The 24,229-nt window shown below is 48.1% G+C and overlaps 1 protein-coding gene across 1 annotated transcript in view; it reads left to right on the forward strand.

Annotated features, from left to right (window-relative positions):
- Positions 1-7,197: 7,197 nt before the first annotated feature.
- Positions 7,198-24,229, forward strand: part of wipi2 (WD repeat domain, phosphoinositide interacting 2) — a 90,723-nt gene continuing 73,691 nt past the window's right edge. Inside the window, exon 1 of the mRNA XM_038821086.1 lies at positions 7,198-7,448. Within this exon, the coding sequence (XP_038677014.1) occupies positions 7,375-7,448 (74 nt within the window). The 5' untranslated portion in view covers positions 7,198-7,374. The remainder of the gene's footprint in view (positions 7,449-24,229) is intronic.

A 24,229-nucleotide genomic window follows, 5' to 3' on the forward strand; every position in this document is an offset into this window, starting at 1 on the left:
TCAGTGTCATGGCCGCGAGCTGTGTGGGGTTTGCTCTGCGGGATCGGGTTAAGTGCTTCTCCTCCTTGTTATCATGTAGCCGGTGGGCGTGGTCCTGGCGTTTGCGGCATGAAGCCCACGGGGCCACATTAAGTGGACCAATTAACATTTGGTATCAGTGACGGCCTCACCGGGCCGAGAGTCGGGAAGCTGGTGGTAGTTCCCAGTCGCTACCACACTTAGAAACGTTTCCGTTAGATCGAGCCCATTAACTCTGTTCGCCTCGCCACAGATGCTGCCAGAACCGCTGAGCATTTCCGGCACTTTCTGTGTTCATTTCAGATTTTCAGCTCCGGAGCTTTAAGCTTTAGGAAAGTGACTGATGCTCGAAAAGAAACTGTTGGATACATTTCATCATCACCGTTGGTCCATTGCCAGCGAGTGAACAGCTCATGTTACATGCTCCATGTCACCATTTGCACCTCTTTTTTCTCAATGTGAGCGAGGCAGGCTACAGACACCCACCAAACCTGGGGACTTGCCAAAAATGTTTGTCACCCAAGTCACATGATTGTTGTGTTTGCCCAGTCAGTCCACCGACCAATGTGCTGGATGAGTTTATCGGATGAAGAACTGCTTGGTCACTGGAGTGGCAAAAAAGCCATGTTAATTTCCACTTTGTAACCACATGATACATTTTAATGTTTTTAAACAGTCTTCTGAGATCAACAACGCTTCGTCCAGTATGAATCCACACACAAAATTCCATGTTTTATGGAGTCTGGGATCACTTCTCCTGTTTAATTTCAATGTGGCAGATGAAAGACAAGTGGGTGACTGAGCCTGCCACCTTTCCTGAGGGCTGGCTGACTGAGGAGCTCAGTGTAATCATGCATCAATCCCGACCAAGATGTGGTTTCCACTCATTGATCTGTGAAGAGTCAGCCCAGGCAGGGTGGCGTGGGTGGGGGGAGGGGCAGGTGGCGGATGGATAGTGAGGTATAACACAGAAGCAAATTTAGCAGCTGCAACTCTAAGCCACCCCCTCAGAGTTGTTTTCATGTTGTTCCACAAGGCAGATTTCACAGCCATGCTTTGTGTCAGTCTCGTGAAGTAATCACGTAGGCTAAAGACAGCATGAATCAATCAGAATTCCTATGTACTGCAGACAATGTATGAAGTTACCTCTAACTTGCTGCCCACCTTGAAGAAAGCTCAGAATAAGTTAGTGATAGTCTGGAAATAACCTAGTTATTTCCTTCCTCTCCTTCTATTGGGTGGATTTTTCCGGCGCCGGGGATTTGGGTTGGGTGGGAAACGCATCGCGCTGGTCGGCGGCCGTTAGCAGCGTCCCCCCCCGGCAATTCTCCGGCCCGTGATGGGCTGAGTGTGCGCCCGTTTTTGGCCGGTCCCGCCGGCGTATGTTACGACAGGTACTTACCAGCGGGATCTAGCTCTGACGGTGGCCTCTGGGTTCCTTGGGGGGTGCGCGGGGGGAATCTGGCCCCGGGGGGTGCCCCCATGGTGGCCTGGCCCGTGATTGGGGCCCACCGATCCGCGGGCGGGCCTGTGCCATGGGGGCACTCAATTCCTCCGCGCCAGCCACTGTAACAGTCCGCGATGGCTGGCGCGGAGATGAACTCCCCCCCCCGCGCATGGGCTGGAACTCCCGCGCATGCGCCAACTCGCGCCGGCTGGCGGAGGCTCTTCGGCGCACCAAGCCCCTTCCACTCCGGCCAGCGCAGCGCAAACCACTCCGGCACCGGCCTAGCCCCTAAAGGTGTAGAGTATTCCGTATCTTCGGAGCGACCTGATGCCGGAGTGGTTCACGCCACTCCTCGGCGCCGGAGTGGCCCGCTCGCGGAGAATCCCGCCCATTGTCTTTCATTACCATCGTGTTGATATAGGTGATGACTCATTCTGGGTTACAGTTCAAAAGAAAACCTTCAAATTCTTTATCGTGTTTTTTAGAATCTCTAGAAGCCCCAAAGCCTTTTACAGTGACAAATTACTCTTAAGTGTAGTCACTTTTATAATGTAGGATACATGGCAACCACTTTGCACTCTTCACGCTCTCGCATAGAGCAATGTGATAATGACCAGATAATGTGTTTTAGTGATTTTGGTTGTGAGGTATATATTGGCCAGAGAAATCTCCCCTGCTCTTATTCAAAATAATGCCATTGGAGTTTTTACAACCCCCCTGGAGAGAGCAGGCAGTACCTTATTAACATGTCATCTGAAAGACCGCACTTGAAATGAGTTGGAGACTTTGTTGGAGGGTCCCAGGGAGCAGAGGAATTGCCCATTGGAAATTCAAACTTACTGGGAAATTCCCACGGATTCAGTGCATTGGAACATCTCAGGGGTCCCGAAGGATATTTTGGGGGTTTCGTCTGGTCTCCCACAATCCAGAGACTGGAAGATCTGGGCCTGTGTGTTGTGTGGAAACACCAAACAAGGTGGGAAAAGAGCACTGCAGATTGGCTATTACAATACATAGAAATGTAACAACCCAACTTCACAACCTTCCATTAGCGCAGCTTTGTTCAATGGCTTTGTATCTCTGGGATAAGCTTTCATGAGCCAGTTTGTTTCCTGAGATTTGGAACCTATGCTTCTGTCTACACCATCGCAGCATAATCAAAGACCCTTCCCACCCGGCTTATTCACACTTCCAACTTCTTCCATCGGGCAGGAGATACAAAAGTCTGAGAGCTTACCTTTCACTGTACCTCGGTACACGTGACATTAAACAAATCCAATCCAATCCAATCCAACAGATTCAAAAACAGCTTCTTTCTCGCCGTTATCGGACTCTTAAACGACCCTCTTATGAACTGATCTGATGTCTTCACATATCTTCTCTACTCAGTAGTACTACATTCCTGTATGCTTCACCAACGCCTGTGTCTATGTATTAACATTGTGCATTTTAAGTTTGCCCAATGTAATTTATTTTCTTGTATGGAATGATCTGTCTGAGCTGTATGCAGAACGATACTTTTCACTGTACCTCGGTACACGTGACAATAAACAAATCCAATCCAATCGAACAAGGCTAAAACCTTGATAACATTGAATAATGCTGATGCTCAAATAAAATTATTAGTAAATATCTCACTAAATTGTCACGTAACTTCCTACTACGTCTCATTCCTTTTTTCTTAATAACTAATGGATATTGCTGTTCCAGAAGTACTGCAGACCTGGATAAACATTATGTTGCTTGAGTTTTCAGAGTAGATTTCAGCCATTTATAGACCTTGGAGCCAGTTTCAATGTTTCTGTTAATTATAAATATTTAGTTTGCATCCAAACTGGTCTGGCCTCAGATGGGGTTATTACGCTCAGTTCTGGGTGCCGGATTTTGGCAAGGATGCAAATGTATTGGAGAGAGTGCAGAAAAGATTAACAGAAATGGTTCCAGGGATGAGGAGCTGTAAGTAGGAAGATAGATTTGGGAAGTTCGGACTGTTTTTCTCCGTGGAAAGGGAGCTGAGAGGAGATTTGGCAGAGATTTTCAAAATCATGAGGGGTCTGGACAGAATAGACAGGGAGTTCCCACTCAAGAAAGAAAGGGCACAAATTTGGAGTAATTGGCAAGAGAAGCAAAAGAGATAAGAGAAGAAAGTCTTTCCACACAGCGAGTGGTTCTGGCATGCACTGACTGAGAGTGTGGTGGAGGCGGGTTCGATCAAAGCATTCAAAATAAAATTGGGGGAATGCCACTAATTGGGAGAATGCACTAATTATTTGCTTGTATTAAGAGCTGGTACCGACACAATGAGCCATGTGGGCTCCTTCTGTGCTGTAACTCTTCAGTGATTCTGTGAACTAAGAATGTAAACGTGCCCACTGACCTGCGTTGGCACCTGTTCCGGCAACGCCACAATTTGAAAATTCTCATCCTTGTTTTCCAACCCCTCCATGGCCTGGAGGAGAGCTCGTGGTTGAGAAGCCTGGCTCAAAGTGCTTGAATACAAATGGATCTTGGATGAGGACAGAATTGGCTTTGTCTGTGATGTTAGGGTTGCCAACTGTGAGGGTTGCCAACATTCCAGGTTTGGCCTGGAGTCCCCAGGAATTGACGATCAATCGCCAGGGCACTGCTGAGCCCAAAAACTTGAGAAATATCATTAAAAAATACTGCTTTTTAAAATTTACTTTCACCACATCTCTCCAGCAGATATAAACAATATTGAGAATGGGAGAGAACAAGGTTGTTTGCCTGGCATCAATTGAATACTGAATCATTTTACTTTTCAATTGTCACATGAAGGCAGTGTGCCGCAATGATGGAAGTATTGGCTGACTAATGGCTGGTAAGTCATGCGATGGAATCATACATTAAATCGCAGTTGGAAACCCTACCCTCTGCACGCCTGGCCCAACCCACTGCAGGCCTGGCTTTACCCACTGCAGGCCTGGTCCTACTCACTGCAGACCTGGTCCAACTCACTCCACGCCTGGCCCTACCCACTCCACGCCTGGCATTACCCGCTCCACGCCTGGACTTACCCACTCCATGCCTGGCCCTACCCACAGCAGGCCTGGTCCAACCCACTGCACATCTGGTCCTACCCACGGAACACCTGGCCCTACCCACTGCAGGCCTGGCCCTATGTGGTGAATGTATTCACCAGAATAAGTTGTCTATAGAGTATTGTAATATGATCCCTTTTCCATGTAGTGTACTGGAACGAAAGAGAAAATGCTGGAAAATCTCAGCAAGTCTGGCAGCATCTGTAGGGAAAGAAAAGAGCTAATGTTTCGAGTCCGATGACTCTTTGTCAAAGTGTGTAGTGTACTGGAAACCTGGTGGGCTACAGCTCTGGCTCCTCCCCCCCCCCCGGACGGTATATAGACCGGCCACCTGGGGGCGGCGCTCAGTTGTTACAGCAATCTCAGGCAGGCAAGTTCTTGTGTAATAAAGCCTATGTTCTCTCGCTCTCAACGTCTAGCAGTGGATTAATGATACATCACCCTACTCACTCCACTCCTGGCCCTACCCACTCCACTCCTGGCCCTACCCACTCCACTCCTGGCCCTACCCACTCCATGCCTGGCCCTACCCACTCCACGCCTGGCCCTACCCACTCCACGCCTGGCCCTACCCACTCCACGCCTGGCCCTACCCACTCCACGCCTGGCCCTACCCACTCCATGCCTGGCTCTACCCACTGCAGGCCTGGCCCAACTCACTGCACATCTGGTCCTACTCACTGAAAAACTGGTCCCAGCCACTGAGCACCTGGCCCTTCCCACAGCACACCAACCAGGCCCTACCTGCTGCATGCAGCAACTGATAAAGTAACACTGAGGGCAGCACGGTGGCCTAGTGGTTAGCACAACCGCCTCACGGCGCTGAGGTCCCAGGTTCGATCCCGGCTCTGGGTCACTGTCCGTGTGGAGTTTGCACATTCTCCCCGTGTCTGCGTGGGTTTCGCCCCCACAACCCAAAAATGTGCACAGTAGGTGGATTGGCCACTCTAAATTGCCCCTTAATTGGAAAATATAATTGGGTAATCTAAATTTAAAAAAAAAAAAAAAAAAAGATAAAGTAACACTGAACCCCTGGCTCTAACTAGTGAACACCTGACTCTACCCACAGCACATCTGGCCCCACCCATAGCACATCTTGTTCTACCCACTGAACATCTGGCCCCAGCCACTGAGCACCTGGCCCGACCCACAGCACACCAACCAGGCCCTACCTGCTGCATGCCTGGCCCTACCCACTGCACATCTGGTTCTACTCACTGAACATGTGGCCCTAGCCACTGAACATCTGGCCATATACACTGAACACTTGGTCCTACCTACTGCACACCTGGTCCTACCCACTGCACATCTGGCCCAACCCATTGCACACCTGGCCTGACCCATTTTACAACTGGTTCTACCGACTGCGCACCTGGCCCAATCCATTGCACATCTGATCCTACCCCCTGCTACCTGGCCCTAGCCACTGAACTCCTAGTCCTACACAATGAACACCTGTCCATACCCAATGAATCCCTGGTCTTACCCACTGCACATCAGCCCCATCCACCAGTGTCAGCATGGTTTTATGAAGGGTAGGTCATGCTTGACAAACTTGCTTGAGTTCTTTGAGGACATAACCAGCAAGGTGGATAAGGGGGACTGTGAATGTGGTATATCTAGACTTCCAAAAGGTGTTTGACAAGGGGCCGCATAAAAGACTGATCCAAAAGTGAGATCACAGTGGACTGGGGATAGAGTACTAGATTGGATTGAGGATTGGCTGACTGACAGAACGCAGAGGGTCAGGATAAATGGGTCCTTCTCTGGCTGGTGAAATGTAACTAGCATGGTGTCACAATTGTTTAGGGTGTTGTTGAGACCACATCTGGAGTATTATGTCCAGTTTTGGTCTCCTTAGTTAAAGAAGGATGTGGTGGCATTGGAGGCAGTTCAGAGGAGATTCACCAGATTGATTCCGGGGATGAAAGGATTGACATATGAGGAGAGATTAAACCGTTTGGCTTTTACTTGCTGGAGTTTAGAAGGATGAGGGGGGATCTGATCGAGGTACATAAAACACTAAAATGGATTGATGAAGTAAACGTAGACCAAATGTTCCCCCTTGTATGGCAATCTGGAACAAAAGGTCACAGATATAGGTTGAGAAGCGGTAGATTTAGAACTGAGATGTGGAGGAACTACTTCTCACAGAGGGTGGTGAATGTGTGGAACTCGCTGCCTCATGGTGCAGTGGAATCTGAGTCATTAAACGATTTCAAGAAGGAGATAGATACATTTCTGATTTTAAAAACAGGTTAAAGGGACACGGGAACAGGTAGAGAGGTAGATTTGAGACCACGAAGAGATCAGCCATGATCTGATTGCATGGCGGAACAGGCTCGAAGGGCTGAATTGCTTACTTCCACTCCAAATTCCGATGTACTGCACACCTGGCCCTGCCCCTGCATGCCTAACCCTACCCATTACACACCTGGCCCTTCTGAGTGCACACCTTTCCCTGTACACTGTGCACCCTTCCCTCTCCAGTGCGCACCTGAAGGCTGCATGGGATGTATGGGTGTGCATAGGATGAATAGCCATTAGGGTTGGGGGCAGAGGTACCAGGGACAATGGGAAGCCAGGGGAAGATAACGTGGAACATTTGATGTTTGAAACTTGTGCTGCTTTAAGGAGGGAGTTGCCATGTTATTGTTGAGGGAGGAGGTGGCGCATGCGCAGTGCCGCTGCCGTTGCACAAACACCATGACAGCTGGCAGGCGCGAGCCGCTTCATTAAAAAAAAGAAAAGAAAACCTCGGGGGTCGATTTAAATCGAATAGAATCGGAGGAGCCGGAGCGGTGCGGGCCTCCCTTCCCCCCCGCAGGGGGGAGGGAAACACCAGGACCGATGAACCTGGCCAGTCAGAGCGGGGATGGCGGCAGCAGCCAGCTCCTCTTCGCCAACTTCAACCAGGACACCACGTAAGGAGGGCCGGGGGCGCGGAGGGCGCCCAGGGTTAGGCAAGGCCGGGGATTTTGCGGCCTAGGCTTCCAGGGGAGGGCAGAACGGGACCAGCAGTAACTGGCACTCGTCCCTCTTGCCAGCCTTCCCACTACTTCTGCTGCCCTTTTGCTTTTGTCATTGTAATTATTTGCCCTCGTGAAAAGCTGTTCAGGACACCATGAAAAGCAAGGATTTTAAATTGTTGAAAGCCAAACATTGAGGAGAAAAAGAATCCCCGGGGATGCATTTTATTTTTAAAGACAGTTGCAACCGCGAGGGAGGGGGTGGGGATGTTAGCTTTGTTTACAGTTGGTGGATCCTAGGGTGCAACATCCAATTTAAAGGGACACTTTCTGCTGCAGCTTTTAAAGAAAAACGTTTTTGGAAACTATCTCTGCATTTATTATAATGTTGTCCAGCATTTAAAAAAAATCAATTTAGAGTTCCCAATTATTTTTTTCCAATTTAGCGTGGCTAATCCACCCAACCTGCACATCTTTGGGTTGTGGGGGTGAAACCCATGCAGATACGGGGAGAATGTGTAAACTCCACACAGACTGACCCAGGGCTGGGATCGAACCCAGGTCCTCAGCGCCCAAGGGAAATGTTGTCCAGCATGATGTGATTTGTGTAATGTGTTAGCAACAAGTTTCATTTTATTTCAAGAAAGGTATGCATTAGGGATAGATCCTGTAAATATGGCTCATCTTGTTGTACAGATGTTCACCATCAATCCAATAGCTGTAGAGGAAGGACAATGTAGGGAGATGTGGAAGGAAGGACAATGTAGAGAGATGTGTGGGAAGGAAGGATAATGTAGGGAGATTTTCAGTATGGACTATTGCTGCAGTATTAAGGGACATCTATTGTGTAGCAACTGATACTTTTTCATGTCTTTATTTTCCCTCTTGTATTAGCTCAGTTGCTAGACATCTGGTTTGTGATGCAGAGCACGGCCAATTCCCATATCCGCTGAGATATTCGTGAAAGCCTGCCTTCTCAACTTTGCCCCTCGCTTGAGATGTGGTGATCCTCGTGTTAAATCACCACCAGTCATCTCTCCTCTTTAAAAGGGGAAAACAGCTCTGGTCATTTGGGACTCGGGTGACATTACCTTACTTTTGAGTATGACAGTTCAGCCCTCCATTTGTATTAGATTATCAAATAATGTTACCAGTACAAAAAACCTGACTGCTGCTAATTGTTTTGTTTCTGGCATGTCTTGCTTAAGGTTCATTTTGCTGATTCAGACCTAAATGTTCCCACATTTAGACTACTAGAGGGTCACTCTGGGGATAGTAGAATCAGGATTAATCTTGCTGCATTTTGTTTCAAGGTGGGAGCCTTTTGCTCAAATTTGCTGAAGTTACTAAAGTCATGTTGACCAGTGAATGCTTTATTCTGAGGGTGTACCTCCTTCACTGCCCCTTTGTAGCTGGGAGTGATTTAAGATGATAAACAATAGGGTGGGCTATCAAAGCTCAAAATCGGATAGGCTGCATAGTTTGAAAGCAGTATAAATGACATTGACTATGATGACCTAATCTATATGTATGCATCTATAACACTTGTATCTTACTTGATTACATACCACTAGATGTATTTCTCTATGCTGCTTCCCATGGTGTGATCTTGTGTTACACACACTAACTAATAGTCTATTGGAGTGATAGTAGTGCTGACAGACTCTTGCAGCATCCATGTAGAACTTAGTTGGATGGAGGCAATAGAGGAATATGGTGTCAGTTTGCCTGTGTTCAGACCAAAATGTGGCTTGATTGTCTTTGTTAGGGTGCTACCCACCTGTGATGGAGAATTTACTGCATTGTGGTTCGAAACAGTTTTATTGGGAAATAACTTGGATTTCTCCACCATTCAGTGTCCCTTGGGACTACTTTCAAACCCAGCTGGATCTTTCACAAATAATGCATTCATAAAGGACTACTTTGTAAAGACCAACTACAGATATATTTTGGGTATAAGTGATGTTGATTATGATGTTGCACACAGGGCAGTCATCGCAACAGCCACTTTTAATGTAAGCAGAGGTCTAAAGATGCTTCACAGAAACCGTCATCAAACAAATTTGACACTGAATCACATCAGGAGATATTTGAACATACACGTTTTTAAAGATTGTCTTAAAGGAGCAGAGGTTTAGGGAGGGAGGGAGTAATTTTGTGTAATTTTAAGTGCAGAAGTGAACATCTCTCGACTGTAGCCTGGCCCCTCTTTTCATCACATACATGTCCTCATCAACTGTGTCATCGAGAAACATGGGACCTGTTTCTGTAGTATGACAATGTTTTGTTGCTCTACCCTTCCATCTCCTTTATAGACATCTTAGCTGGTGTTGCTATCTTCAGCACCCTGTCTGGAAGATTTCGATGAGTTACAATTTCCTTTAACTAAATGTTGGAAAAATAAAGCATTGTGCCTTTGTGGCTTTGATCAACCAAAGTGCACAGATATGGCTCCTTGATGTGTACTACTTGAGCCCAAGCTTTGTTTCCTTCCTCACATCCAGTCCCTTACCTACACTACTTTTCTCCACCTTCAAAATTGCAACTCCTTCTCCTCTGTGTTGCTGCAGCTATAATTGAATCATAGAATCATAGAATTTACAGTGCAGAAGGAGGCCATTCGGCTCATCGGGTCTGCACTGGCTCTTGGAAAGAGCACCCTACCCAAACCCACACCTCCACCCTATCTCCGTAACCCCACCCAACACTAAGGGCAATTTTGGACACTAAGGGCAATCTATCACGGCCAATTCACCTAACCTGCACATCTTTGAACTGTGGGAGGAAACCGGAGCACCCGGAGGAAACCCACGCACACATGGGGAGAAAGTGCAGACTCCGCACAGGCAGTGACCCAAGCCGGGAATCGACCCGGGATCCTGGAGCTGTGAAGCAATTGTGCTAACCACTATGCTACTATGGTCTCTCTTTTCATCACATACATGTCTTTCACACGCTGTAATGTGGCGCTCTGTCATAATGGTGAGAATAAAGACTTCATTTTTTCTCCATATAACTAAGTTAGAATTTTCATCTCCAATGAACTGGGCACCCACTACCTCTTCAGTGGCCTCTTCAGTGGGAGAAAGCTATCAGGAGAGTTCTTCCCATGTTACTGTTGTACATTCCTAACGATAAGCATGGTTGTCACAGGATTGAGAAAAGAATGTCCAGTGTAGTTTTAAGTTACAGGTAGCAATGCGGTTTGGGATGTGCAGAGAGAATAAAATGCTGTAAAATCAAATGGGAAAAACCCTCAGCGGTAGCTGTAGTAGCAGCACCATTGACTCATCCTTTATAAACTTTATACTGTAAAAGCAAATTTACTGCGGATGCTGGAATCTGAAACGAAAGGGAAAATGCTGGAAAATCTCAGCAAGTCTGGCAGCATCTGTAGGGAGAGAAAAGAGCTAACGTTTCGAGTCTGATGACTCTTTGTCAAAGCTCATGTTTGGTTAGCTGTGCTCACTATCATTGGTCAACTCAACTTTAATGTGATTTTTTTTGCATGTGGAACAAGATGATGAATAGCCATGTTATAAGATGCATTTTGGAGTAAGAATGAAACTCTTTATCAGGTGATTCTTTAGTGGAAAATGAAAGTTTTGAGCACAGACCTTAAAATAGCCTAAAGTCCCTTGTTTGAAATGTTTATTGCGGAGTTTGCAAGTCTGATATTAACAGTACATTCTGATCAGCATAGATAATTTGTGAGTGGTTGATGATAACACTATGTTTATTGGAATAAAGGGTTTGAAATAACCATTCGGGAAATACCATAGGTGTAGGATTGAAGGGAGAGGAAGATGAAAGAAAGACTACTTTCAAAGGATCTAAATGCAACATTACAATTGATATCTTGAATATGTTGAACATTTCCCATACCTCAAAAGACTATAATTATTTTTTAGAAAATATTTTATTTAGGCATTTATAAGTTGAACATTTTGACATTATAAACAACAGAGCAGTCGAACACATGCAAACCCCCACAATAACATACCCAACTTCCCCTTACCCTAACTCCTTGCTATCCATATATTAGATTACATAGAACAGTACAGCACAGAACAGGCCCTTGGTCCTCGATGTTGTGCCGAGCTTTGTCCGAAACCAAGATCGAGCTATCCCACTCCCACACATTCTGGTGTGCTCCATGTGCCTATCCAATAACCTCTTGAAAGTTCCTAAAGAGTCCGACTCCACTATCACAGCAGACAGTCCATTCCACACTCTAACCACTCTCTGAGTAAAGAACCTACCTCGGACATCCCTCCTATATCTCCCACCCCGAACCTTATAGTTATGCCTGGTAAATCTGCTTTGCACCCTTTCCAATGCTTCCACATCCTTCCTATAGTGAGGCACACAATACTTCAAATGTGGTCTCACCAGGGTCCTGTACAGTTGCAGCATAACCTCACGGCTCTTAAACTCAAGCCCCCTGTTAATAAACGCTAACACACTATAGGCCTTCTTCGCGGCTCTATCCACTTGAGTGGCAACCTTCAGAGATCTGTGGACGTGAACCCCAAGATCTCTCTGTTCCTCCACATTCCACAGAACCCTGTTGTTGACCCTATAATCCGCATTCAAATTTGTCCTACCAAAATGAATCACCTCGCACTTATCAGGGTTAAACTCCATCTGCCATTTTTTGGCCCAGCTCTGCATCCTATCAATGTCTTTTTGCAGCCTACAACAGCCCTCCACCTCATCCATTACTCCACCAATCTTGGTATCATCAGCAAATGTATTGACCCACCCTTCAGCCTGCTCCTCCAAGTCATTTATAAAAATCACAAATAGCAAAGGACTCAGCACTGATCCCTGTGGCACACCGCTGGTAACTGGTCTCCAGTCTTAATTTTTCATCCACCACCACCCTCTGTCTTCTGTGTGGTAGCCAGTTACTTATCCAATTGGCCAAATATCCCTCTATCCCACACCTCCTTACTTTCTTCATGAGCCGACCATGGGGAACCTTATCAAACGCCTTACTGAAATCCATATATACAACATCAATTGCTTTACCTTCATCTACACACTTAGTTACCGCCTCAAAGAATTCAATCAAATTTGTGATGCTAGACTTACCCTTCACAAATCCGTGTTGACTATCCCGGATTAAGCTGCATCTTTCCAAATGGTCATTAATCCTATCCCTCAGGACCCTTTCTTATAACTTACCGACCACCGAAGTAAGACTAACCGGCCTATAATTACCAGGGTCATTCCTATTCCCTTTCTTGAACAGAGGAACAACATTCGCCACTCTCCAGTCCTCTGGCACTATCCCCGTGGACAGTGAGGACCCAAAGATCAAAGCCAAAGGCTCGACAATCTCATCCCTTGCCTCCCAAAGAATCCTAGGATATATCCCATCTGGCCCAGGGGACTTGTCGACCCTCAGGTTTTTCAAAATTGCTAATACATCTTCCCTCGGAATTACTGCCTCCTCCAGTAACACAAATAGCAATCTTGGGAGGACTATCGCCTTCACAGTATGTACCCTCCCCGCCAATGACAGTGGGAGCCCGTCCCACCTATGGAAGTCCCCTTTCATTTGCTCAATCACCCTGCCCAAATTTAGTTTATGAAGCTGAACCCAGTCCCTTGCCACCTGAATCCCCAGGTACCTAAAACTCTCTGCCCTCTCCTGCCCCCTTGCTGGATTGTGAAAACCTCACTCTTACCCATATTCAGTTTGTAACCTGAGAACTGGCCAAATTCCTCCAGTATTCCTATAATTCCTGCGATTTCCCCCCAACTGGTCTGTTATATAAACGAGTAAATCATCCGCGTAGAGTGAGGCCCTATGTTCCACCCCCCGCCCCCCTCACTATCCCCTGACAAATGATCGATGCCCTCAGTGCCATTGCCGAAGGCTCTATGGCCAGGGAAAACAGTAGTGGGGAGAGTGGGCACCCCTGCCTTGTCCCCTGCACCGACTAAAATACTCTGATCGAACACGGTTGGCCCTTACATTTGCCACCGGTGCCTGATGTAGCAGCCAGACCCAATCCACAAACCTTGTCCGAACCCAAACCTTCCCAAGACGTCCCATAGGTACTTCCACTCCACCCAATCAAAGGCCTTTTCTGCGTCCATGGCCACCACCACCTCGACCTCACTCCCCTCCGCAGGCACCATTATCACATTTAGGAGCCCCCCCAATGGTGGACATCAGGTGTCGTCCCTTCACGAATCCCGCCTGGTCCTCCCCTATTACGCCTGGAACACAATCCTCTTTGCGCATGGCCAAGATCTTTGCCAGCACTTTCACATCCACATTCAACAGGGAGATTGGTCTATTCGACCCGCAACTCTCCGGATCCTTATCCCGCTTCAAAATACGGGAAATCGATGCCTGCAATAACGTTGGGGGGAGCACACCCAGCTCCTTGGACTCATTAAAAGCCTTTACCAGGAGTGGCCCCAACAGCCCGGTAAACATTTTATAAAACTCAATCCAGGACCTTACCCGATTGCATCGCCCCCAATCCGTCTATAACTTCCCCAGCCCAATTGGGGCTCCCAAACCCTCCACCAGCTCCTCCTCTATCCTCGGAAACTCCAGCCGCACGTCATCTCCCCTCAATAAATCGCTTCATACCCTCCGCTCTGACTGGGGGTTCCGATTTATACAATCCACTATAAAATTCCCGAAACGCATCATTCACCCCGCTGGATCCAAAACCACTTCCCCCTGTGTCTCTTACTTTCCCAATCTCTCTCGCCGCCTCATGTTTCCTCAGCTGGTGCGCCAGCATCCTGCTGGCTTTTTCCCTATATTCATACACCGCCCCCTTTACCCTCCTAAGTTGTCCCTCTGCCTTGCCTGTGGACAGGAGCCCAAATTCCAGCTGCAGTCTCTGACACTCCTTCAGAAGCCCGTCATCCGGAGATTCCGCATACCTCCTGTCCACCTGTAAAATTTTGCATACCAGCCTGTCTAACGCCGTCTGCTCAGTCATCTCCTTATGTGCCCGAATTGAGATGGGTTCCCCCCCTAATAACCGCCTTCAGTGCCTCCCACACCAACCCCACCGAAACCTCACCTGTGTCGTTGATCTTTATATGGCCTCCCTCACCCGCTCGCACACCTCCTACTCCGCTAACAGCCCTACATCTAACCTCCACTGTGGGCGCTGGGTCTTTCCTTTGTTAACTTGCAGGTCTACCCGGTGTGGGGCCTGGTCTGACACCACAATTGCTGAATATTCAGCATCTACCACCTCAGCCAGCAGCGTTTTGTCCAACACAATGAAGTCTATCCGGGAATATACCATGTGAACATGGGAGTAGAATGAAAACTCCTTACTCATTGGCGTCCCAAATCTCCACGAATCCCCCCCCCCGCCATGTGCTTCATAAACCCCCGCAGCTCCTTTGCCATAGCTGATATCTTCCCAGACCTGGAACTCGACCAATCTAGCCTTGGATCCAGGACTGTGTTGAAATCTCCGCCCATAATCAATCGTTGTGAGTCCAGATCCGGGATCTTCCCCAGCACCCATCTAACAAACTCAACGTCATCCCAGCTTGGGACATGTATATTTACCAATACCACAGCCACGCCCTCCAATTTCCCACTAACCATAACCGGGTCCGCCTCTATATTCCCCACCTCGAATGCCGCCCGCTTATTGACCAGGATTGCCACCCCCCCCTCGTTTTAAAGTCTAATACTGGATGGAACACCTACCCAACCCATCCCTTCCTTAACCTAACCTGGTCCCCCACCTTCAGATGTGTTTCCTGCAATATAGCCATGTCCGCCTTCAGTGGCCTCAAGTGCACGAACACTCAGGCCCTTTTGACTGGCCCATTTAGTCTCTGAACGTTCCACGTGATCAGCTTGGTTGGGGGCACTCCCTTCCCTGCCGATCAACCATAACCTCTCCTCGGCCAGCCTTTGGCCCATGTCCCGCACCGCCCCGGCCCGCCCTCGGACAACTACCATCATCAACCTTCCTCCTCCTCCTCCACCTTGAAAATCCTCCTCCCCGTCAGCAGTGATCCTCCCCCATTCGGTCTTCTGCTCACCCCCCACTTTGCTTCCTTGAACTAGCCCACCTAGCTAGCCTGGCAGCCCATGGCACCATGTGAGCCCGATCCACCTCCAACAGTCGATCAAACGCACCTTCTCCAAGTAGCTCCTCCAACATCTTCCCCACATACGCATCAGCATCCTTTGATTCCATCCGAAGACCCAAGATCTGAATGTTCTGCCTCCGAGAACGATTTTTCAGGTCCTCCACTTTCTCCAGCTGTCTCTTCTGCTGGTCACGCAGCATCCCAATCTCTGCTGCCATCGAGGTGGACTGTTCCTCCGCCTGCTCCTCTAACCTCTGGATCGCCTGTCCCTGGGCTGCCAGTCTCATCTCCACGCAGTCAACCACCGCCTTGATCGAGTCCACTGACCTGGCCCGGTCCTCCGCACTCTCCTTCCGCTGTTGGTTGAAATTCTCATTTAAGAAGCTCACCAACTGGTCCATCGACCGCTGAGCTGACGGGGTCAAACCCTGTTGTCCACTCCTCACTCGCCATCACCACCTGGTTCATTCTTTTCTGATTATTTCTGGACCGCAGCTCCATAAGCTAGGTGTCACTTTCTTCTGTTCTTCACGTTTCCTCTACAAAATTTCTGCAACAAACCGACGTATAGGCCACAAAAAGACCACCAAGAGCGGGAGCTGCCAAATGTGCGACTGCTTACACCATGGTCGCCACCGGAAGTCCTCAAAATACTATAATTGATGAGGACATCCAACACTGGATCAACTGCACCAGCTCCGTCTTCTAGAAACTACAGTGATGAGTGTTTGACAACAAAGACTTCTGCACGTCAACAAAAGTACACTCCTGTACTGCAGTGAGACCTGGACTGTGTGTTCGCAAGAATTCCTCCACTGCATACTCTGAATTCAATAGGTGGACTTTTGAACAAATGCCAGTGTCCTTCTTCAATCCAGATCCACAAGCATTCAGAAAAAATTCCTGCACAATAAACTCTGATGGACTAGACATTGTGTGTGGATGGCCATAAACTATCTCCCCCACCAGGTCTTGTTTTTTCAACTCTCAAATGGCCAGTGTTCCAGGGGAGGACCAAGAAAGCACTTCAAAGAAGGTCCAAAGCTCTCCTCAAACTGCAGCAGCATTGACATTCATGACTGGGCGGAGCTTGCTGCCAATCATTCAAAATGGCAACAACTTGTCCATCAAGCAGCATCACACCCGGAGTCACAACATCATCATGATGAAGCTGGATGGCAGCAGTGAAGAAAAGGAAGCAAATCCTGTTCCGATCCCACAACCTCATGGAATGTCCTGCTCATGTGCCCAAAGATCTGCGAGTCCAGAATTAACCTGTTCAGCCATATGAAGACCCATGGCAGAAATTCCTGAGCCTGATTAGATGTCAACTTTATTTGAGGGACAGCCGATAATGACGACAATGAAAGCGGCAGGTTTGTAAGGGCACTGTGAAAGAAATCTCCATTTAATTTTTTTAGACGAGAGTAAAGGATGCCCAATACAAATTAGTTTAACACTTTGACCAAAAATCTTCCAAGGATGCAGGATGAGAGCTCAGATGTGGAGCTAGCACCAGTAGGATGGACCAGGTAGCCTTCTGTGCTGAGTTTTATTTTTATATGAACTCCGCGCAAAGACCCACAAAATATATTTATCGAAACTGTACTTTGAATACTGCATTTCTCACCAGACACTTGAACAGAATCAAAGCTCTTCACTCTGGAAAAAAACTACATAAAACTGCCCATGTGTAAAACAGGCTTAGGAATAGAAATGCAAATTTTATCAAGGGCTGGCTTTGTGACTTGTTTATAATCATAGCATATGAAAGGATAAATGGGAACTGTTTATCTAGACTTGAAAAGGCAGATTTATATCTGATGGGCTCGATTATATTCAAAGAATAAACATTTTATTTCCTTCTGCCTGTAACACTTTCAGCATGTATCACTGGGGAAAAGAAAACAGGCCCCTATTGACCAAACTTAATGTCAAAATCCTTGTTTAGTATTCAAGTTTTATAGCAACATAACTACTTCATTGCACACTTGTGAAGTTAGCCTGTGTAGAAATTCTGGAGGGTAAAGACTGTTCTCATCATCTTTGTCTATGGAATCACTGTATAAATTTAGTTCCCCTGGCAGCTTTTCTAAAACCTTTCAATTTAAATCAAGCAAATTTTAATTTTTAGCATAAATAATTTCTTTTGAATAATAGGTTGTGACAAATAATTGTTCGTGCCATTTTGCCACATTTAACTAATTCCGTCATCTTGTGTATCCCTCCTCTGGCAAACCCCATCCCTCACAGAAACAACCTAACAATCTCCCTGTATGAGATAGTTTTGTTGAGCTCCCCTGCCGCCGCCACCATCAACTGTTGGAAGCCACACATGCTTTACACCTCCAGTCCTCTATATGCCTCACATGCCTCCATGTGTACCAGGTACTGCCCATCAAAAAACCTACCAACAAATGCATCCTTTAAACCGACCAACGAAAACAATCTGGACAGACAAAAGCTATTACAGTCTGACATTTGCCACACATTCATCCCTGCTTCAATCTTCTAATTTCAGTATGGTAATTCTGCAATTTCCTTTATTGCATAAAACGAGCAAAATCTGTTTGAGCAGACCTGACGTGGAGATGTTTTCTGGAAATTGTTATGGCTGCGTCTTTGATACAGTACCTTTTGGAGCAAAGGTATCGGTCATAGGTCAGGATGTCCAAGGCCTGGGACACTCTGAATGGTGGCCAAGGTACAGGACACGGCTACCTGTTATAGTCCCATAGGGAGGTGGCACAGCTCCAGAGGGAGGTGGCCCAGTCCCTGTGCTCCATGGCTGCGAGCGTGGAGACCCATAGCGAGACAAGAGCAACCCTACAGGACAGGTGGTGTCAGGTGGTGGGGAGCCCCAGGAGTTTGTTCTGGTCGCACCCCCGTCCCACGGAGTAGCCCGAGTCCCATAGGGCACCCCGAAGGAGGAGGAGGTGAAGGGGTCTATGCCGGTGACACCCGCAGGGGACATGCTGGAACAATTCTCTGCCCAATGAAGCAGTTGAGGCTACCGTGTTGAATGTTTTTAAGGCAAAGATGGATAGACTTTTGATCAGTAAAGGAATTAAGGGTTATGGTGAGTTGGTGGGTAAGTGGAGCTGAGTCCACAAAGATCAACCATGATTTTATTGAATGGCGGAACAGGCTTGAGGGGCCAGACGGCCTAGTCCTGCTCCTAACTCTTGTGTTCTTTCGCCCAACCCCATCCCCACGTTTCGGTGGGACCGTGTGATACATCTTTTTTATTTATTTTATAAATTTAGAGTACCCAATTCATTTTTTCCCAATTAAGGGGCAATTTAGTGTGGCCAATCCACCTACCCTGCACATCTTTTTGAGTTGTGGGGGTGAAACCCATGCAAACACGGGGAGAATGTACAAATTCCACACGGACAGTGACCCAGAGCCGAGATCAAACCTGGGACCTCGGCGCTGTGAGACAACAGGGCTAACCCACTGTGCCACCGTGCTGCCCACTGTGTGATATATTTGCCGGATCCGGATGACCAGCTCGCATGCAGGGCTCACCCAGGCAGATGGTTGGAAGTGCTACCATGGGCAGGGTTCAGACGTTGTCAAATGGCACGGAGCACCGGAGCTCGTCGCAGAACGGGTTGTCATCGTCCTCCATCTCTTGGATTAAACCTTCTGTTACTACCAGCCCAGTGCCCACACCTGCACCTGCAGGTAGGAATCACGGCCAGGCTCTCTGGTTGGTGAAGCTGGAGGCGATTAGAGCATCCCATTAGTGCTGGCCCAGGCACGCACATTGTGTGGCCTCCTGTGCCTGCCTGGACCCCATATCCTGCCCATCCTGGTCCTCCTCCGCATTCTCCTTGTTGGACGAGGCCTGGCATTTATCCCTATCTGCCAGCACGTCGCCCTTCTGCTGCATGATCTTGTGGAGGACGCAGCAGACCACCACGATGTGGGAGACTTTCCTAGTGCTATACTGGACGGCCCCTCCAGAGTGATCTAGGCACCCTGAACCATATCTTCAGGATGCAGAAGCACTGCTCGATCATGTCGCTGGTCATGGCCTGGGTGTCATAGTAGTGGGTCTTCGCATCGGTCTGTGGCCTCCAAATAGCCGTCATCAGCCACGACTGCAACGGATAACCCGTCACGCCCAGGGATGCACCTCGACGGTGTCAGGAACAGTCGAGTGTCAGGATGAAGGCATCGTGCACGCTGCCCGGGTATCGGATGCAGACGTGCATGATGTGCAGCTCATGTTCACACACCAGCTGTACGTTCATAGAGTGGAACCCCTTTCAGTTTGTGAAGACCAGCCTATCGTTGGCCGGTGTTCATGTGGGGACATGCATTCTGTCAATCACTCCTTGTACCTGGGGTATCTCGACGATGGTGGCGAGCCTTGCTGCCCTGGCATCCTGGTGGGCTTGGTCCACAATGAATTTGATATATTGTGCCGAGTGGGCATATAGGGCCTCCGTTACGGTGCGAATGCACTTGTGCATCGAGGTCTGTTAGACTTGGACAGGCTCCCCTTGTACCGCTCCGACAGACCCCTGGCATCAAAGCTCAGGGCAACCATCATCTTGCCTGCCACTGGGAGTGGGTGTCCTCCCCCATATGCCCGCAGTTTCAGGTGCTCCACTATCCACTAGATTTGTCACGCTGTCCCCTGCTCAGCTGGAGTCTTCGATGCATGCCCGGTCTGGTAGGTCCTCTAATGCCAGGTGCTGCCGGTACAGACGTGGCCTAATGCGCTATCACCTCCTTGTTCTGTTGGGTAGCTGGCTCTCCATCCTCACCAGCATCCTCCTGTTCCTTTTTTAAAATTCATATACGGGATGTGGGCGTTGCTGGTTAGTCCAGCATTTATTGCACATCCCTAGTTGCCCTTCAAAAGGTGGTGATGAGTTGCCTTCTTAAACCGCTGCAGTCCCTGAGGAGTACATACACCCACGGGGTTGTTAGCGAGGAAGTTCCAGGATATTGTCCCAGCGACAGTATAGGAACGGCGATATACTTCCAAGTCAGTGTGGTGAATGACTTGAGGGGAACCTCCAGGTGGTGGGGTTCCAGGTATCTGCTGCATTTGCCCTTCAAGATGATAGTGGTCGTGGGTTTAGAAGGTGCTGACTAAGGAACCTTGGTGAGTTACTGCAGTGCATCTTATAGATGGTACATGGCTGCCACTGTGGTGGAGAGTTTGAATCATGGGAGGTGTGAAGATAAGGTGGAAGTATGGGTTTAGGTAGGGTGCTCTTTCCAATGGCTGGTGCAGACTTGATGGGCCGAATGACGACCTTCTGCACTGTAAATTCTCTGATAGAATCATAGAATTTACAGTGCATAAGGAGACCATTCAGCCCATTGGGTCTGCACCGGTCCTTGGGAAGACCATCCCACTTAAGCCCACACCTCCATCATATCCCTGTACCCCAGTAACTCCACCTAACCTTTTTAGACACATAAGGGCAATTTAGCATGGCCAATCCTCCTAACCTGCACATCTTTGGGCTGTAGGAGGAAACGGGAGCACACGGAGGAAACCCACGCAGACACGGGAGGACATATAAACTCCACACAGTCACCCAAGACGGGAATTGAACCCTGGTGCTGTGAGGTAGCAGTGCTAACCACTGTGCTAAGGTGTCACCCATTTGTGGATGGGGAAGCAGTCAAGCGGGCTGCTTTGTCTTGGATGGTGTCGGGTTTCTTGAGCGTTGTTGGAGCTGCACTGATCCAGGCAAGTGGAGAGTATTCCAGTACACTTCTGATTTGTGCCTTGTGGATGGTGGACAGGCTTTGGGGGGGTCAGGAGAGGAGTTACCCGCCGTAGGATTCCTAGCCTTTGACCTGATCTGGTAGCCACAATATTAATATGGCTAGTCCAGTTCAGTTTCTGATCAATGGTCACCCCCAGGATGTTAATTGTGGGGGATGCAACAATACTAATGCCATTGAATGTCAAGGGGCGGTGGTTAGATCCTCTCTTGTACGAGATGGTCATTGCCTGGCACTTGTGTGGCGCGAATGTAACTTGCCACTTGTCAGCCCGAGCCTGGATTTTGTCCAGGTCATGCTGCATTTGGACATGGATTGCTTCATTATTTGAGGAATCATGAATTGTGCTGAACATTGTGCAGTCATCTGCAAACATCCCCACTTCTGACCTTGTGATGGAAGGGAGGCCATTGATGAAGAAGCTGAAGATGATTGGGCCTAGGACACTACCCTGAGAAACTCCTGCAGTGATGTCCTGGGATGATTGACATCCAACCTCCACAACCATCTTCCTTTGTACCAGGTATGACTCCAACCAGTGGAGAGTCCCCCCCCCCCCCCCCCCCCCCCCCAAATTCCTAATGACTCCAGTTTAGGTAGGGCTCCTTGATGCCATATTCTGCCAAATGCTGTCTTGATGTCAAGCACAGTCACTCTCACCTCGCCTCTAGCATTTCTGCCTTGATTGACCCAAGGCTGTAATGAGGTCAGGAGCTGTGTAACCCTGGTGGAACCCAAAATGAGTGTATGTGAGCAGGTTATTGCTGAGTAAGTGCCGCTTGATGGCATTGATGACTCCTTCCATCACTTTGTTGATCATGGAGAGTAAACTGATAGGGTGGTAAATGGCTGGGTTGGATTTGTCCTGTTTCTCGTGTACAGGGCACACCTGGGCAATTTTCCACATTGCCACGTAGATGCCAATGTTGTAGCTTTACTCGAATAGCTTGGCTAGCCGCAGGTTCTGGAGTACTATTGCTGGAATATTGTCAGGGCCAATAGCCTTTGCAGCATCCAGGGACTTTGGTCGTTTCATGAAATCAAGTGGAGTGAATCGTATTGCTGAAGCCGGAGGACCTTGAGGAGACCGAGATGGAACATCCACTCGGCACTTCTGGCTGTAGATTGTTGCAAATGCCTCAACCTTGTATTTTGCACATGTGTGCCTCCAGTGAGTTGTTTAACTGTCCACCACCATCATGGCTGGATGTGGCAGGACTGCAGAGCTTGGATCTGATGAGTTTGTTGTTGAATCGCTTGGCTTTGTCTGCTTATGCTGTTAGGCACACAAGTAGTCCTGTGTTGTTGCTTTACCCGGTTGACACATCATTTTTCGGTATGCCTGATGTTGCTTCTGGCAAGCTCTCCTGCACCCTTCATTGAACTAGGGTTCACTGGCTTGGTGGTAATGGAGAGTCCTTCCCTAAACAATATTTGGTGAACATAGAACATAGAACGATACAGCGCAGTACAGGCCCTTCGGCCCTCGATGTTGCACCGACATGGAAAAAATCTAAAGGCCATCTAACCTACATTATGCCCTTATCATCCAGATGCCTATCCAATAAATTTTTAAATGCCCTCAATGTTGGCGTGTTCACTACTGTTGCAGGTAGGGCATTCCACGGCCTCCCCACTCTTTGGGTAAAAAACCCACCTCTGACCTCTGTCCTATATCTATTACCCCTCAATGGATTTTTACAACAATTGTCAATGGTTTCATGGTCACCATTAGACTTTTCCAGATATTTTATTGGGTTTAAATTCCATCACCTGCCATGGTATGATTCGAACCCAGATCCCCAGATCATTATCCTTGGTCTCTGAATTACTAGTCCAGTGCCAATACCACTATGCCACCACCTCCCCTCCTCTGTGGCAGGCTCCGCTGCTGCAGTCCCCTCCCCGAGCAGCTCTGAGCATAAAGTGCTTTGTGATGTCCTGAGGTTGTGAAAGGCATTATTTAAATCCAAGACTTTCTATACTTCAGAGTTAATTTTTCATCAGAAACTTCTTGCTCTGATGGGAAGTCATTTTTTAAAATATAAATTTAGAGTACCCAATTATTTTTCCAATTAAGGGGCAATTTAGTGTGGCCAATCCACCTACCCTGCACATTTCTGGATTGTTGGGGTAAACCCACACAGACACGGGGAGAATGTGCAAACTCCACACGGACAGTGACCCAGCGCCAGGATCGAATCCGGGTTCTCAGCACTGTAGGCAGCAGTGTTAACCACTGTACCACCGTGCCGGCCCTGATGGAGTCATTGAACTGAAATGTTAACTCCGTTTCTCTCGCCACAGACCATAGATTCCCTCCAGTGCAGAAGGAGGCCATTCAACCCATCGAGTCTGCACCAACCCTCTCCAAGAGCTCCCTACCTAGGCCCACTCTCCTGCAACCCCATAACCCCACCTAACCTTTGGACACTATGGGGCAATTTAACATGGTCAGCTCACCTAACCTGCACATCTTTGGATTGTGGGAGGAAATTGGAGCACCAGGAAAACTTGTAAACTCCACGCAACAGCCACCCAAGGTTGGAATCAAAACCAGGTCCCATGTGCTGTGAGGCAGCAGTGCTAACCACTGTTTCACCCCTTTATTAAAAGGACTCTGACAGAAAGTGCGAGATGATGATCAAATCCATTTCCATTATCTAGAAACAGAGCTTGTGGCCGCTGTTCAGCTAGTCCCATCGGACAGTTCATTGTGGCCTCTCTGTTTTCTCCCTCTCTTTGTGTGTCTCTCCCTGATGCCCACTGACCCGCTGAGCATTTCCAGTATTTTCTGTCTTTATTTCAGAATTCTGGCATCCACAATATTTTGCTGTAGGCTTTCTTCATTGGGCGCGTTGGGATATCCTGAGATT

This window comes from Scyliorhinus canicula, chromosome 15 (assembly GCF_902713615.1).
Source record: "Scyliorhinus canicula chromosome 15, sScyCan1.1, whole genome shotgun sequence".
NCBI lineage: Eukaryota > Metazoa > Chordata > Chondrichthyes > Carcharhiniformes > Scyliorhinidae > Scyliorhinus > Scyliorhinus canicula.